Source organism: Saccostrea cucullata, unplaced genomic scaffold (genome assembly GCF_032062105.1).
Source record: "Saccostrea cucullata isolate Sc308-1 unplaced genomic scaffold, CSIRO_AGI_Scuc_v1 ctg2144, whole genome shotgun sequence".
NCBI classification, from domain to species: domain Eukaryota; kingdom Metazoa; phylum Mollusca; class Bivalvia; order Ostreida; family Ostreidae; genus Saccostrea; species Saccostrea cuccullata.
The window spans coordinates 129,609-145,616 of NW_026923011.1; the positions used below are offsets into that span (position 1 = coordinate 129,609).

The 16,008-nt window shown below is 32.3% G+C and overlaps 1 protein-coding gene across 1 annotated transcript; it reads left to right on the forward strand.

The window, feature by feature from the left end:
• LOC134262949 (E3 ubiquitin-protein ligase TRIM45-like) lies at positions 1-714 on the forward strand. Its single transcript, XM_062745269.1, has one exon. It carries the CDS (start codon positions 1-3, stop codon positions 712-714), a length of 714 nt encoding a protein of 237 aa, XP_062601253.1.
• The last annotated feature ends 15,294 nt before the right edge of the window (positions 715-16,008 follow it).

Below are 16,008 nucleotides of genomic sequence, written 5' to 3' on the forward strand. Positions count from 1 at the left end.
ATGTCCACCTATACTAGTAACACAACGGAACACCTTTATTGTCCTGTGCACAGAACAAGAAGGCTGGAATTTAACTGCCGAGAATGTCAAAAGCCTATTTGCTCTGAGTGTTTTGTAGCAGATCACAACGAACATAAATTGGAAAAACTGGAAAACGTGTATCCAAGTCTAGTATCTAAAATGAAGCAAGTAAAGAAAGAAATCCAGACAGTGCTCATACCCAAGTATCAAGAATTGATATCAAAGGAAAATGCAAAAATGGAAGAGCTTTCGAAGAAGACTGACAAAGTTCAGGAAAACATAGAAGATCACACAAAAAAACTACTTGGAAAAGCAATAAATATCAAGGAAACAATGATACACTCTTTACGAAAAGATGAACAGCTGATACGGGAGTCCTTTGCTGATAACAAACGTGAACTTGAAAGGCGTGTAAAAGTGCTCGAAACATTAAATGATAGCATATCTGAAAGTTTAAAGATTAAAAAAGGGATTGTATTTTTTCGATTACCAGACACCGAAAAGCTACAACATTTGAGAAAGTTTCCGAGTTCCAAACATTATTATCTCCAACCTTTTCACGCTGGTACTTTAAATGAAAGTACATTGGAATGTCAATTCGGTAATCCACCTAAATTTGATCTAGAGGAGACAAAAGGTGATTCAGAGCAAGAATGCAAAGAAGATGCCAGAGGGTCGGGAACATCCAAATAGGCCGAACAAGAAGAACATATCCCGTGCAAAGAAGGAGGTATTAAAAGACCAGAAACATCCTACTCAAAATCAAAGAAACGGGAGTTTCCAGGTCTTTATTTACATGTACCGGAACGAGCAAGCAAATCGAAGATATTACTTATCGTAAACCATGCATAACTACTTTTATTATATACCCATCAATTTCCTTGTTTTTGTTACTGTTAATTTTACAGAGTTTGATCCGATTTTCCGGATAACCACACTGTGGTTTTCTGAATCCATATCACCACTTTCTGAAACTGATGACGTAGTATGCATAAACATGACGTTATTTTTCTTGTACGTTGAAAATTCCATTATTATTATGCTTTGTTTTATGTATGAATATTATACAATCGATCTCTAAAGTCTTATTCTGTTATATTTAGTTAGTTATAAGGGGGTATAAAATGAATTTATCATTATAACAGTAACTTCATCCGAAGAGCCGTATCACGTCTCGTTGACAGGCGCGGATCATCAAATCAAACTCGACGCTTCGCGTCTCGTTAGATTTGATGATCCATGCCTGTCAACTCAACGTGATACGCCCCTTCGGATCAAGTTACTGTTATAATAATATATATTGATCATCCTAAAAAGATGAACTTTACTTTTAGAATATTTCAAAATTTCAATTATTTTACCATTGATAACAGAGATGTACAAGTAAATCTTGGAAATGAAACGTGGAATGCAAGAAGAAATATATTTATCATAATACAAAAAAAATTCGTGATGCTTAAAGTATTCAATTCCTTCAAACATCCATTGTAAAAAAAATTAAAAATGTATTTTATTGAAAAACCTTATTTTCTACTTTTGTTCCCCCACTCCCTTCTAATTACTTTGCGTTTTTACTTTGTTTTTGTTTTTATTGTATATTCTTAGATTGTTTAGTGCGTGTATTAGTATATGTACAATGTATATTTCATTCATTTTTTGTCGATAAGCATTCTCAGTTGATTAAACTTGTTTCCGATCCCATTAATTCTGTTTCAACATTAGTAACAAAGATGCACAACTCTGCCATAAACATATTTGTTTGAAAAAAATATGCAATGGTCCTGTTTTTTCCCCAAAGATTAATCCTTTATTGGTCATGTATCTCTATAAAAAGTAAAATCGATAATAAATTTAATTTATATTTGTTTTTAATTTGTACAACTTCATTAATTTTGTGCGAGCAGACTACGCCAATTAAAGAGTTGAATGATAAATGAAACATTGGGGAGTAACGAACTACATTCAAGATCAAAAACCCATAAAACAATACAAAAAAGTAGCAGAGCAAACAATGTTCTCCAAAACATCTGAGATGGGATAAGGTAGCTTGAAGGAGTGAACATCGCCTGCTGACTGGTCGCACCCGTCATGTGCTCCCTGTCATGATTGGGGATAAGTGGAAAAATCCGTCAATTCAGTTTATAAATAATGGATTAACAAATGATTTCAAAAACGTCAGTCATCATTTGACTTATTAGAAAGTTAGAAAGTTAGAAAGTTGATTCGATACGCAAGAGCATGCTCTACGTATGAACAATTTCTTAAACGAGGTAAATTATTGGCAGGCAAGTTGATGGGACGTGGGCGTCGACAGTCTCGTTTAAAATCATCATTTCGTGGATTCTGTGGTCGATACAATGACCTTGTCAGCAAATACAATTTATCATTGAATGAAATGGTGACTGACGTGTTTCATACCCATTGTTAGTCCATTATTTATACACTGAATTGACCACGGATTTTTTTCCGTTATTTCCTGATTATGACAATGAACACACGGCGGGTGTGACCGGTCGGCAGGGGATGCTCACTCCTCCATGGCACTTGATCCCACCTCTGATGGATGTTTTGAAGGTCCGTGTTTGGTCTGCTCTTATTTTGTATATTTGTTTAATGGACGTTGAGATTGAAAACTGTTCGTTTTTTTCCATATCCTTCCCTTAACAATACCCTAGCAATATTGCCGAGCAGTAGTCACATGCTGTTATTTCGGATTTCTCTTTAGCTTATGTATTAGATATAGAAACCTACGTAAACAAAATATCTTGAATGACAATTAGCTAATGTAAATTGAAATAAAATACTCCATTATCCCTGAGGTTTTATATCTTTTAGCTTGCACGAGATTTGAAAAATTAAATAATTTAGAAATGAATTAGATTTTTGATGATTCATGAGATTTGAACCACGGCGCCTCAAGCCAGAATATTTGGGGAAGTCAACATTAATACTCATTTTCCTTTATTTACATTATTTTTTTGATTAGCTACCATTATTATTACGCCATCCAACTGTCTTTTCAAAAGCAAAAGAGATTGCACCATTTTTTACGTCAAATGCTGCGTTACATGTACATGGTATAGCGTAACAGTGGATTGGAAATATCCCTGCTTATTTGTGATTGTTCATGAACTCTTTATTCTATATTAAAAAGAATTATATGAGAAAAAAAAGTTTACTTATTTGTTTTAGTCCTTTGAATTTCTGAAAAATTGAAAAGGCTTAATTAAAGTAAACAGTGCATTAAATGTCATTAAGACCTTTGTTTATTTCATGTCTTTAAAAATGAGGTAATTTTCTGGCTAGTTAATGCATTATGATGTCACTAAATGCGTCAATTTCCTCATTTTCTGTAAAACAAAGTTTACAAAAGCAGCACTTTTGAAAGCTATTTTTCAAAATTTTAATATAGAGCGCAACCTCAAATGTAAAATGAGCAACTAATTAAAGATAGAACGGTGTATAAGAATTAAAAGACGTGTTTTATGTTTAAGATCAAGGGTGTGCTCAAATACGCAAGTGAGTTAAGGCTGCATATGGGGATTTCTAGGAAAAACTGTTATAACAAACCATAAATGCTATATGAACAGCACAAAAAATATTAAGACTTGTTTTCTAATGACGTCATAAATCTCTACTACTCAAGTTTAGAAGGAACAAAAGTTTGGCTTTCCAGAAAGCGGAAATGTCATCTCTTAGGTATCAATAATTTCAAAGAAATAAAACAGAAAAAGAAATATTTTAATGCAATGCAATATATGGATTATTACACCTGAAGTTCCCCAATGACTTATTCAGCGAACTCCACAGTAAAGTACGCAGTTTCTTTTGGCTGCAGTATAGATATAGAAAGCATGGACGTCTGCAAGAGCACCAAAGGCGATTTATGGTGAAATTTCATTCTAGCAGTATTTGTGCTTCGTTTATTAAATTCAAACACTTTCCTTGAACTATATTAACTTAACACAATACGGCATTATCAACAATACTTATCATTCATTTAAAAGCAGCTAATCATAAAAGTTTCACAGGAATTGATTTAATAAATTGATTAATAGGAATCAATTTAATAAATCCGATTAAAGAGAACCAGTTCTCCAATGTGTACACCAGGTCACGTGATCCTCATATCGACGCTACCTCTAAGTATAGAATGCCATTTTCCCCTAGCGTCAACAAATCTATATATAGAAGTCACATCATTGTGCATTCTCCTTGTAAGGCTTACAAATTTAATAAGGCATACTATTGAGGATCATTCAATATATATACGACACTCCGAAACTATTGATATTTATAAGCATCGTACTTCTTTTCTAAATTTTCCTTGGCGTTCAAATCAGCCTAAACCGAAAGTTGATCACACACTCCTACTCTAGTTCTTCTAAAAGAAAACCAGTTTAAAGGCTACTTGGAAAACAAAGATTAATGGAAGCTTACAATTTGACTTCACTTCCGGCATACAATCTTAATGTGTCATCACCCAAGGGAGATGACAATCAACAAAAGAGCATCGTTGCAAGGCCAGAACTTTCTTTGTTTTACAAGAACAAGATGTAATTAGAATATATACAGAATAGTCTAAGGATTTAAGATGTTGCTGCTGAAATGTTGACATTGTAAGTGTTTATTTATTATTCTAGCCAGACGATGAGCTAGATATGAAAAAGAAGACATTGACACCTTGTCAGAATGGATTAAATGTATCAGATCCATGTTAAAGTCACGTATTAAAAGATTGAGGGGCAAAATGAAAACCATTTACCCTTCTGTGTTCAATAAACCAGAAGTGAAAAAAGAATTAGATAGATTACACGATCAGTACGTACTGGTTCCTGCCGACAAAGCAGGTAACAAAATTGTCTTCGTTTGTAAGGCTCATTATATAAATTGCATTCTAGAAGAACTAGAACTTTAATTCTACAAGTGGTAATCCTACTTATGCATATACTTCTCTTTCTAAGGAAGACATTCTTCAAAATCGCCTATCAGTTTTGAATACTTTTAATATTCCACAGAGCCAAAATGAATTTGAACTACCTTATATATATTGGATTCCGAAACTTCATAAGAATCCTTACAAACAAAGATACATTGCAGGTTCCAGTAAATGTTCAACCAAGCCTCTTTCGTTACTTCTCACTAAAATATTGACAGTAGTAAAGGAAAAACCTCAAGAGTACTTTACAACTATATATTCAAGAAGTGGTGTAAATCAGATGTGGATACATAAAAATTCTAAAGAACTTTTGGACAATTTGAAATCACAAGACTTTACAAAAATCAACAGCATAAAAACTTACGACTTTTCAACTTTATACACAACAATTCCCCACGACAAATAAAAATCCAGGCTTTCTGATATCATTGACAGCTGCTTCTGCAACAAAAATGGAACTCATGAATTTACTTACCTCGTCATTGGTCATCTGAAAAATTATTATGTTAAAACAGATTCTGATTGCACACATAAGTACTCTGAAGTTGACATCAAGAAGATGCTTGAGTTTCTGATTGACAATATCTATGTGGTTTTTGGAGACCAGGTATTCCAACAATCTATTGGAATTCACAAGGGTACAAATTGCACTCCGTTATTAGCAGACTTATTTTTATATTCATATGAAGCAGAATTTATGCAAAATCTTTTACGTGAAAAGAAGAAAACACTTGTTGTAGCCTTCAACTCGACATTTAGGTATTGTCAATTAATAATGATAATTAAGGAGAGGACGTTCTAAGTTTTTAAGAACTTGTGTCCAATCCTTTTGTTTTAACATCAAAACAATAAAATATGTTCAGACAAATAATGATAATTTCCATTCCTACGTCGAGACGATATATCCTGGTGAGCTTGAGATAAAAGATACCACAGAGTCCGACACTTCTGCTTCATACTTGGATATTTTACTTGAAAAAGACATTAATGGTAATCTAACAACCAAGCTATTATGATAAACATGATGACTTCAACTTTTCTATCGTCAACTTCCCTTACTTATGCAGCAATATACCTTTATCACCTGCATACGGAGTATTTATATCTCAGTTGATTCGATACGCAAGAGCATGCTCTACGTATGAACAATTTCTTAAACGAGGTAAATTATTGACAAGCAAGTTGATGAAACAAGAATATCAACAGTCTCGTTGAAAGTCATCATTTCGTAAATTCTATAGTCGATACAATGACCTTGTCAGCAAATACAATTTATCATTGAATGAAATGCTGACTGACGTTTTTCATACCAATTGTTAGTCCATTATTTATACACTGAATTGACCAAGGATTTTTTCCGTTATTTCCTGATTATGACAACGAGCACACGGCGGGTGTGACCGGTCGGCAGGGGATGCTCACTCCTCCATGGCACCTGATCCCACCTCTGATGTTTCGGAGGTCCGTGTTTGCTCTGCTCTAATTTTGTATATTTGTTTAATGGACGTTGAGATTGAATACTGTTCGTTATTTCCATATCCTCTTCTTATAGATTTAAGGCACAGGAGGGTAAAATTTCACATCCCAGTGTAAGTTTCCTTAAGTTTTTTACGATTGTGAAAGTATATGGGATATATGCAGTAATTTTATTAATTTTTAAAATACTCTTATTAATATTAAACATTATTCATTATAAATAAATGAGGATTTACCCTTGTGCCGACGTTGTTATTACCTTGAATTAAGAAGAATTATGACGTCATAATATGACGCTATTTTATGTTCTAGTTTTAACATGTTGTAGATACTTGGTAAGAATAAGAAAATCGATTTGAATTTTCTCTGTATATAAAATATACAACTTGTGCATTTTTTTATATTTCATTTGCATAGAAACGCCCATATTAGTATAAACTTTTAACTTAACTTAACCGTAATTTTTCTTCTATGAAAGTACTCAGATATACATGTTCACATTAAAATTGAAGAACATTGCAATTCCCTACAGGCGTTGTCCAAGACGTGGAGTTTAAGAAATTTTTAATTGGTCATGAACGTAGAATTTCTTCACTTTATTCTGATATTTAAATTGGAACAAAAAGTGACAGTCAAAAACTTGGTATATATATACAGGACCATTTTGTGCATAAGGTGAGCCAAGCTCTTTATTGGAAATATAAATATTAGAAAAATAGATTTGATGTTTGACTTTACCAATACTTAAGAAAATAAATAAACTAAATAAATTAATTTCTATCTCACCTTTTGAATTATATGTTAATTAACTGTTTTAAGGACAGAAGATTATAACAAACAAACTTCAGCCATAAAACATAAGATATCATCCTGAGTCACGTTTCAATGAGTAAAATGAACAAGTTTCACAGCGTAGATGTTTTTTTTTCAATTTTTTATTTAGTTTAACAAAAATGAAAGTGGAAGTGAAAAAGTGTACAGATCCTACTTTGAATGAAATAGAAGAGTTACAATTTCCTGATATTTTGGATTCTTCTTAGTTGCATCATTTGCAACAGCTAAGGTGTTCCAAGACATGCATGTGTCGCCTACTTTTAACTTTTTTAGAGATGAAACTTAATCTAAGAGTGGTCAGCTATTTAGTTGCTACTAGCATGTGCAATATATTAAAAAACAAAACTAGCATGGTCTTCATAAATGCACAAAAAACATCTTAACATATTGTTTAAGATTGCTATAGAATCTATCGATCAAAATAATATGATTCTCAACCTCTACATAGAAAATGAAGTTGATATCATTATAAATAATTATTCATCATTTCACATATTTAAATATAAGTTTCAAAGTCTTTACACCAATTGTCACCTCGTGGGATACCAATTCCAATGAATTTTGATAATACAATGTATCTAAAAAACAGTTTAATTTGTATGGTTACACATAGTTTCAAAGAACAATATTATGAACTCATAAACAAATATAAATGAATATTATCAACACGCCGTCTCTTGAAATTCAAAATTCTTAAATTAAACTGTCCGCGGTATTATTTGATAAGTAAGTCAAAGATCAATGTCAGGTGATATATAACACAGGCATTTTTCGTCATGTGAGCAATCAGTGCTTATACTAAATAGTATTGTTTAAATATTATGTATGCATAAATATCATCATTTCATGAGATCTATGGTCGATACAATGACCTTGTCAGCAAGTACAATTTATCATTGAATCAAATGCTGACTGACGTTTTTACCCTCATTGTAAGGTAGTTTATTAACAGTGAATTGTCGAAGGATTTTTCAATTATGCCAAAGAGCACACGGCCGATGTGACCGGTTGGCAAAAGATGCTAACTACAGGAAATCAAAGAGTCAAAGTTAACACTATAGTGTGAAAGAGATCAATATAGTAAATCAAAGTCCTCAAAGTGATCACTGTAGTGTCATTGATATCACTATATATCATTTTTTAAAGTTATTGCCATGGAAAATCAACGTTTTTTTTCATAGTAAATGAACGTTTCCATAGTTATCACAATTTTTAAGCAAAGTTTAAAATTATTTACTATTGGTAATCGACGTGTCAAAGTATTCACTGTAGTAAATCAAAGTGTCAAAGTGTTCACTAAAATTCAGTGTATAAATAATGAACTAAAAATTAGAATGAAAAATGTCAGTCAGTATTTGACTAAATGATAAATTGTACTTGCTTAATTGTAATTGTATTTGCTTACAAGGTCATTGTATCGAACTACTTAAATCGAAATTGCTGATATTTTTGTTTCATCAACTGGATTGTCAACAATTTATCTCGTTTCAGAAAGTGTTCATAAGTAGAGCATACTTAAGTATCGAATTATCTGAGATATATACACTCCATATGTAGGAGAGGAAGGTATATTGCTACATGAGTAAGGGAATTTGACGATAAAAACAGTAAAACTATCACGCTAATCATATAGCTTGGTTGTTATATTACCATTAACGCCTTTTTCAAGTAAAATATCTAAGTAAATGTTAAACAGATGTGTCAGATTCTGTGGTATTTTTTATCTCTAGCTCACCATGATGACTATAAACACAGATCAAAATCATCGTACGAAAAATTCATAATATAAACAAAGATATTGAAATAGGTCTATGTAACAACGTTATCAATGTTCTCTTTTTCAGTCATCATTTCGCATGTTTTAAGGTCTATACAATGACCTTATCGGAAAATACAACATGTCATTAATCACCTGCATGTTGCAGTGGTTAGAACCTGTGTGCTCAATTTTTCAAGTAAGTGGTTGTCTTGGCGGTTATGAGACGAAATGAGGCCTACTGTCGTAGTAGGTATTGTTACATAAAAGATCCCTCACTGGTAAATCGCGAGTAAAATTAATTTGCAGTCCTCTACCGGGAAATACTTTCTTTTCCATGTGAGTAAAAATTGCTGACTGGGACGTTCAAAACATACAAACAATTAATCTTTTACATGTACATTGAATATATCAACCAGTTTTATTTTTTCTGCCCGAGGATGACAAGGACACATGACAGTAGTGATTCATCTACCTAGAATGTTTATACACTTGTTCAAAACTCTGGTATTTTAAAGGTTTCTTTGCGCTTATTTGTTTTGTTCAATTGAGTTTTAGCTGCTAAGATCACTGTTCGTCTATTTAATATTTCTTTTAAAAAGGTTTACCTTCAAAGCTTGAAAGAACGGCATGACAAAACTATGGTCCGTGGCCCAATTTTTCTGTCGATGAATTAGATTAAATCTACAATAATGATCGTTATTTTGAAACAGGAGGGAAAGAAAATGTCTCCCCTGAAAAGTGTTAATGACACCCATTCTCAATATAAGGGCACAAATGCCTCTCTGATTTTTTAAAAAATGAAGTTCAAGATAACAATTTTCCTATCAATTACCTTTGAAAGAAAGTATCTGAAGATTTTGTTTCCAGATTTTTTTCATCAAATTATAATACATGAAATAATGACAAGACGATAAAGTAGAGGGTAATTTTATTCAGAAATGTAGCTTGAAATGTACGTTACTCTTTCTTCAATGTCCAAAAAAATATGTCAAAAAAAATGTAGTCATTAAAATCACAATTGGAATATCTCATCTTAACACCAGCACATCATACCAACTCTGTCAGCAACATATTTTCCCGGCATACGAACGTGCGTTTGATTTTTCCTTTCAAAAAACAAAGGTTACTTTTTGATCCAGATGTGTAAAAACATTTTTTAAATATATGCTTTAAATTCTTCTCTCTGTTTTGTTAAGAGCGATCAGTTTGGAATCTTGTCATTTTTAATAGATACTGGAACCTAACATGTACATGTAGTAAAATTCTATTTTGTAGTTACTGTCTTTTTTAACATATATATCCATGCCGATTTAGAAAACTATGTAAATGTAACGTACATTTCAAGATATATTTCTGTTTAATAAAAAGCTTAAAATTCATCTAAAATTCATCTAAAAATTCATCGTTTTGTTTCAGTTTATTCCAAAAAAGATTCTCTATGTAATCACATTGTGTTATATGTCACAATCACCACTATAAAGACACAGTTGCCTCAGAATATGAGTAGGTAACGTACATTTCAAGCTTGTAATAATATGTAAATTAGTAATAACAAAATATTGAAAAAAAGCAATTATTGACATAAAAATCATATCAATGAAGCGTTTTAAGGCAGTAATATAAGAAATCATAATGTAACAAACGAGGTTATTGTCATCAACTACATGAATGTCACGTCACTTCGGTAACGTTCATTTCACATATTATTGGGGAGTCCCCTCCACCTCAGTTCATAACCATTCTTTTGTGCTGTTTCGCTGAAATTGACACCGGTCGTAGCCTAGTTACTTCTAACTGTGTGCAAGGTTACAGACAAAAAAATATAAGAGTCAGATGTATTTTGCTATGATCTAACAAATGTTCGTGTTTGGCCATTGAAACTTACATAAATCTATTCCGAATATATCCATCGACAGTCTTGTTAACAATTTCATTTTGTATGTTGCAACATCGTTTTTCAAAACACAAACATACGTGCTTTTCAGCAGATATGGAAAAATATAACCCGAAATGCAATGATTCAAACAAAACTGAGTATTCAGTATTTGAAATGTACGTGACCGTCTTGTGTTCTGGGTTTATTTGTTTTGTTTCTTTTTCTTTTATTTTTTTTTTTTTTTTTTTTTTTTTTACCAATTATAAGCCTATGCATACCTTGTTTTAAATTATCAACAATTCAATTAATATTGACGAAAAGTCGCACATGAAAAGTAAACAAACTGCAAAAAGGTTGCCAAAGATGAATTTAAGACACTTAGAAATAAATTTTCTAGCATGTGGTAACAGTTTAAAACATTTACGAGGATTGGGGTGCATTCAGATGTGGCCAGTTGTCAAATGGATTGTAACGATAATTTTGTTTCGCTCGTGTAAACGCAATTAATTGACTAAATTAAAAAAGAAATGTCAGTTAGAAATACATAAAATGTACGTTACCATACGTAACGTACATTTCAAATGTAAAAATCAATTCTCTTCCACAAGCATACGTTAGACGCGCAATATATTGATACTATTTGAACCTGCATATCATAAGAAATGCATCATACAGGTTTTGTATTCAGAAATATATACCAGGTATCAAAATTATATTACATAATAATTGACCTTAATATATTTTTTTCCTCAGCAGAGACGTTTCTTTTCATTAATTTTGGGATTTAGCCGACCTCCAACCTTTGAAACTTTCCTTTGTGTACACATTCGAGTGTGTGAAAGTATTAGAATACATGAAAATTCGTGCGAGATTCACTTAATTCGAATTTCATGGTAACGTACATTTCAGTCACGTACATTTCAAATGATCACTTTTCATGTAAAAAATAATTTTTAATTGTGTTAAGCAAAACGTCTTTGCCAGTTTACAGGATACAAGGGGTTGCTTATTCAGAGTCGTCTCATATTTTCTACTTAATATATATTATTAATGGAAGAATATAGGTAACGTACATTTCTTTCTTATCTCTACGATTGAAAATGTCTTTCATTCCGTAAACATATTTATAAAAGTTGCTCAAGTTGTTCAATTTCATGTTACATTATCTAAGTAGGAGTAATTAATCCTTTGAAATTTCAAATTTAGCCCATCAATAAATAAAGGAGAACAAAACTATCAGGTGTATAATCTTTGTGTTTGCTTGTAATGTGGTTGAAATAGAATTAAGCGACAGGGACATTGCACAATAAAAATTATTTATTATCACAAAGAAAATGAATTTATTGTTATGAAAAGAAATATATATGATACAAGGTTTAACTTATCAGAAAATTTTTTACTTGAGAATCAAAACTATATATTACACAGAGGGGATTCAGAATAATATTTGCCTCGGCGACAGTAACGTACATTTCAAATAGGCTACTATATTTGAATTTGGAACTCCTTAAAAACCCTTTCAGATCGATAATTATATGAATTCTTATTCATTGTTATATGACTATTTATAATGTTGATTTAAAAATTACATCAGTGGTATTTCTTTTAAATGAAAATGAGGCGACATCATTTGAGCCCTTATATTGAGAATGGGTGATGAGTTTAAATAAAACGGCATTATCCATGAATTGTAAGACCGTATATTAGTAAAAGTCGGCCTGGTGTGTAAGTGTTTGGTCTCTTATGTATGAAGATGAAAAGAATATGTGTTTCTATGCGCGTATATATAGTGGGATATGCATAAACGGGGAATATTCTTTATCTTCCTATTATATTATTTTTCACATAGTTTCTGTACAATCCGATCACTGAAAGACCAAATATGCTAGCTAACTAGATGTGTATAAGTTTTCAAAGGCACATGTTTAAAGAAATTTACACATCATTTTGAATATTTTTATTATATTTCAAACTTTAAAGAGTTTACTACAAGCATTTTTATGCATGACAACAAATCAAGTATTTGTAATTGTTAACATTGAAATTTTATATTAGTATTTAGTGTCTCTCGGGAAGCAAGTAAATGAAAGCCCTCAAGAATTACATATTTTCATAATTACAACTTCCTTCTATCGCATGTATGGAGATGATGAACAGTAAAGTCCATTAAAAATACGAAATAGAAGCGGAGCAAATAGCTACTTCCAAAAGATTAGTGCTGGAATTAGGTGTGGTGAAGGAGTGATCACCCCTCACGACTGGTCACATCCTCCGAAAAATCCATGGACAACTCAGTGTGTAAATTATGAGTTAACAATAAGTGTGAAACAGTCAGTCATCAGTGAGTATTTGACTCAATGATAAACTGTGTATTTGGTGACAAGAATATTGTAGATGGAACAATAAGGAAAAATATTTAAGCTATACGAAGGTACTTATTCTACCTAATTGCAAATCAATGAGACGCGGATTGTAATTCTGAACTATCTGTCTGGTCAGATTAATGCAATATTTAAAGATAGAATTCATTTAAAGAATATTGCTATCCCTTTAAAAATGCCTTTGACCAGGATTAAAAAGTCTTGACCATCTGCTAGTAATTTAATTTTGCTTGTATTCTAGCCTCTCATTGGTTGATTTCCAAAAAGGAACGTATAACATTTTGTATAATCTGGTTTGGTATGGGGACACATCCCCTTGACAACCAGCATAATCATCTGTATCCATCAATTCCCTCATTTTCAGTCCTTGGGATTCACGGAAAATTCCAGATTTAATGAATGTACTCTTAATTTCAAACAGTTACTTGATCTTACCTAATGTAAACAAGCATCATGGCTGCTAGATCTATGAATCAGTTTTTACCTCCCCTCGCTTCCCATCACTTCCGTTACTACGGTTGTATTATTGCGCGGTAAATTTGAACTCATAAAAACATCACAATTTGACATCCCCAGTTGAATAATTATTTTAGAATTAAATTATAATGAATGACTCTAATTCTTTGCCAAATTATCGAGTATAATATGGTTTGGGTCAGTTTACACTTTTTATAATCCGCTATTATGCTAATAGTGCAAAGAAATTTCAGTCGTGCAGGGCTTACTGTGTTGTGGAAAAATATTAAATCTTTCGGATGCTTCATTCGGAATCGACTGTAATAGTCTAAACAGATCGCAAAACGAGCTAATTTTTGCAAACTAATTGATTGTATATAATTTGTCGATGGGGAGCTACAATTGTTGTCCTATGCTCGGCACTCATTTCCATTACGAACCCTCTCCACAATTCACACTTAAGAGTTCCGATTTTATGGGGGGGTTTTGTAGTAAGAGTGATCTGCCCTTAGATATAAATTCTTAAAATTAGAAATTCACAGTTTATTGTACACAATTTGTAATCAATTCAGATACTTTTTTTGCCCGTTGCATTCTTCGACACAGGACCTCGGTTTACACGGTTTCATACGAAGTCCCACAGTTGGATTCGAACTCGCGACACCAGGATCAACTCCTTACTTCGAGACTAATAGCAGACGCTTTAACCACTGCGTCGCGCGGGCGACTTTTTTGACATATTTGTGAAGAATATTACAGGGTTATTTAAAGCTGAACACGATTCGTAAAAGAAATGTATCCGCCATTTTAGTTCCCGAGACTCGCTACCCTGCAGACCCATATAAATAGGGCAAGAATTAGAGACTGTTCAGTTTAATCAGTGGACATCGGTGTAGACGGACGTAAGCTATACAGGACTTGGTCACGGGAATAATAACGTAATACTTCGTCTAATGCAGGAAAGTAAGATACCAAATAAATTTACAATTATAGTTGTATAAGTCAGTGCAGTATACAAACAACATAGATAAATGTAACTGCAATAAAATATAAACAAAGGTAATGCAAGATAACCAGCACGAACACGGGTCGCCATTCCACGCCGATACCTGTGACAATAAAGCAGTCAGGTGTAACGAAAGCGACGAGTATACCCTAGTATTGAAGTATCGTAGATAATGCTATCAAAAATGGCGTATGCCTATTTACGAGTCGTGTTCAGCTTTAACTAACATTGCTGAATAATGGCACGAATTGGCTGTTTTAATGCACGAGCTTGTGAGTGCATTTCAACAGCCAACGTGCCAATATTCACCAATATAAGTTCATTAGCTCCTTTATTATAAAGTTAAAACATTTCCACATAATTTACAATAATTATTCCAGCCAAAAAACCCTCAAATTAATGACTTTTTAGTATCAGTCCTCAAATTCACGTCTGTCCCGTTAGCGTTCAATACTACATCATTCTGATAACCCTATTACCGAGCGATATAATTTGCTTATGTAGGTATTAATAAATAATTCATTTTTTGTGAAAAATAAACACATCTTACCTAGTGCCACTTCCTTTCTTTCATTTAGCTCGGAGAATTTGACCAGACAACTTTTTTTGTTTACAACGAGGCGTTCGATATTAAACGGACGTATACGGAATGTTTCGGACATATTCATATACGTAATACAAAGTTAGCGTTCAATAAAACGTCAATTTTAAGATATTGAACGCTTAAATTCTCTGGATTTTTGGCAGTTTTTCATTAGAGACTATTTATCAGCTATATAATAATGACATTTAGCTCATGAAGAATAGAAATATTTACCCGGCCATACAATGGAGGACATGACGATCTTGATCGTCGAAAAGGTAAAAAAATCATAATTGAAGGTTGATTTCTTTAGTGTAGTTGTTTAAAAATCATTTTATGTCACTTCCTATGGTAAAAAATCTAACCCTACATTTTAAAAAACATTTTGAGTGTATTCTTCTTTTCTAAATCTAGGATGTACTCGATATTTCCGTCCAGGACTGAAAAAAAAGAAAAAAAGAAAATCATAAAACAGCTTTTCTTGCATTATTGATAAAACTTTACATCGCAAGTGAAGTTTCTAAAAATGATACCCATGTATCAAGAGTGACAAAATACTTAAGTTTAAATTTTGATACAAATTTAACCTTTAAATCAATAATTATGAAATGAATTTGATTTAAGAAATTACTTTGCAATTTTGTGTTCACAATTACAAATAAGCTGCTTATTAAGTC

Excerpts from the sequence above, each read along its gene's own strand:
- LOC134262949 (XM_062745269.1), top strand. The coding sequence starts at position 1 with ATGTCCACCTATACTAGTAACACAACGGAACACCTTTATTGTCCTGTG.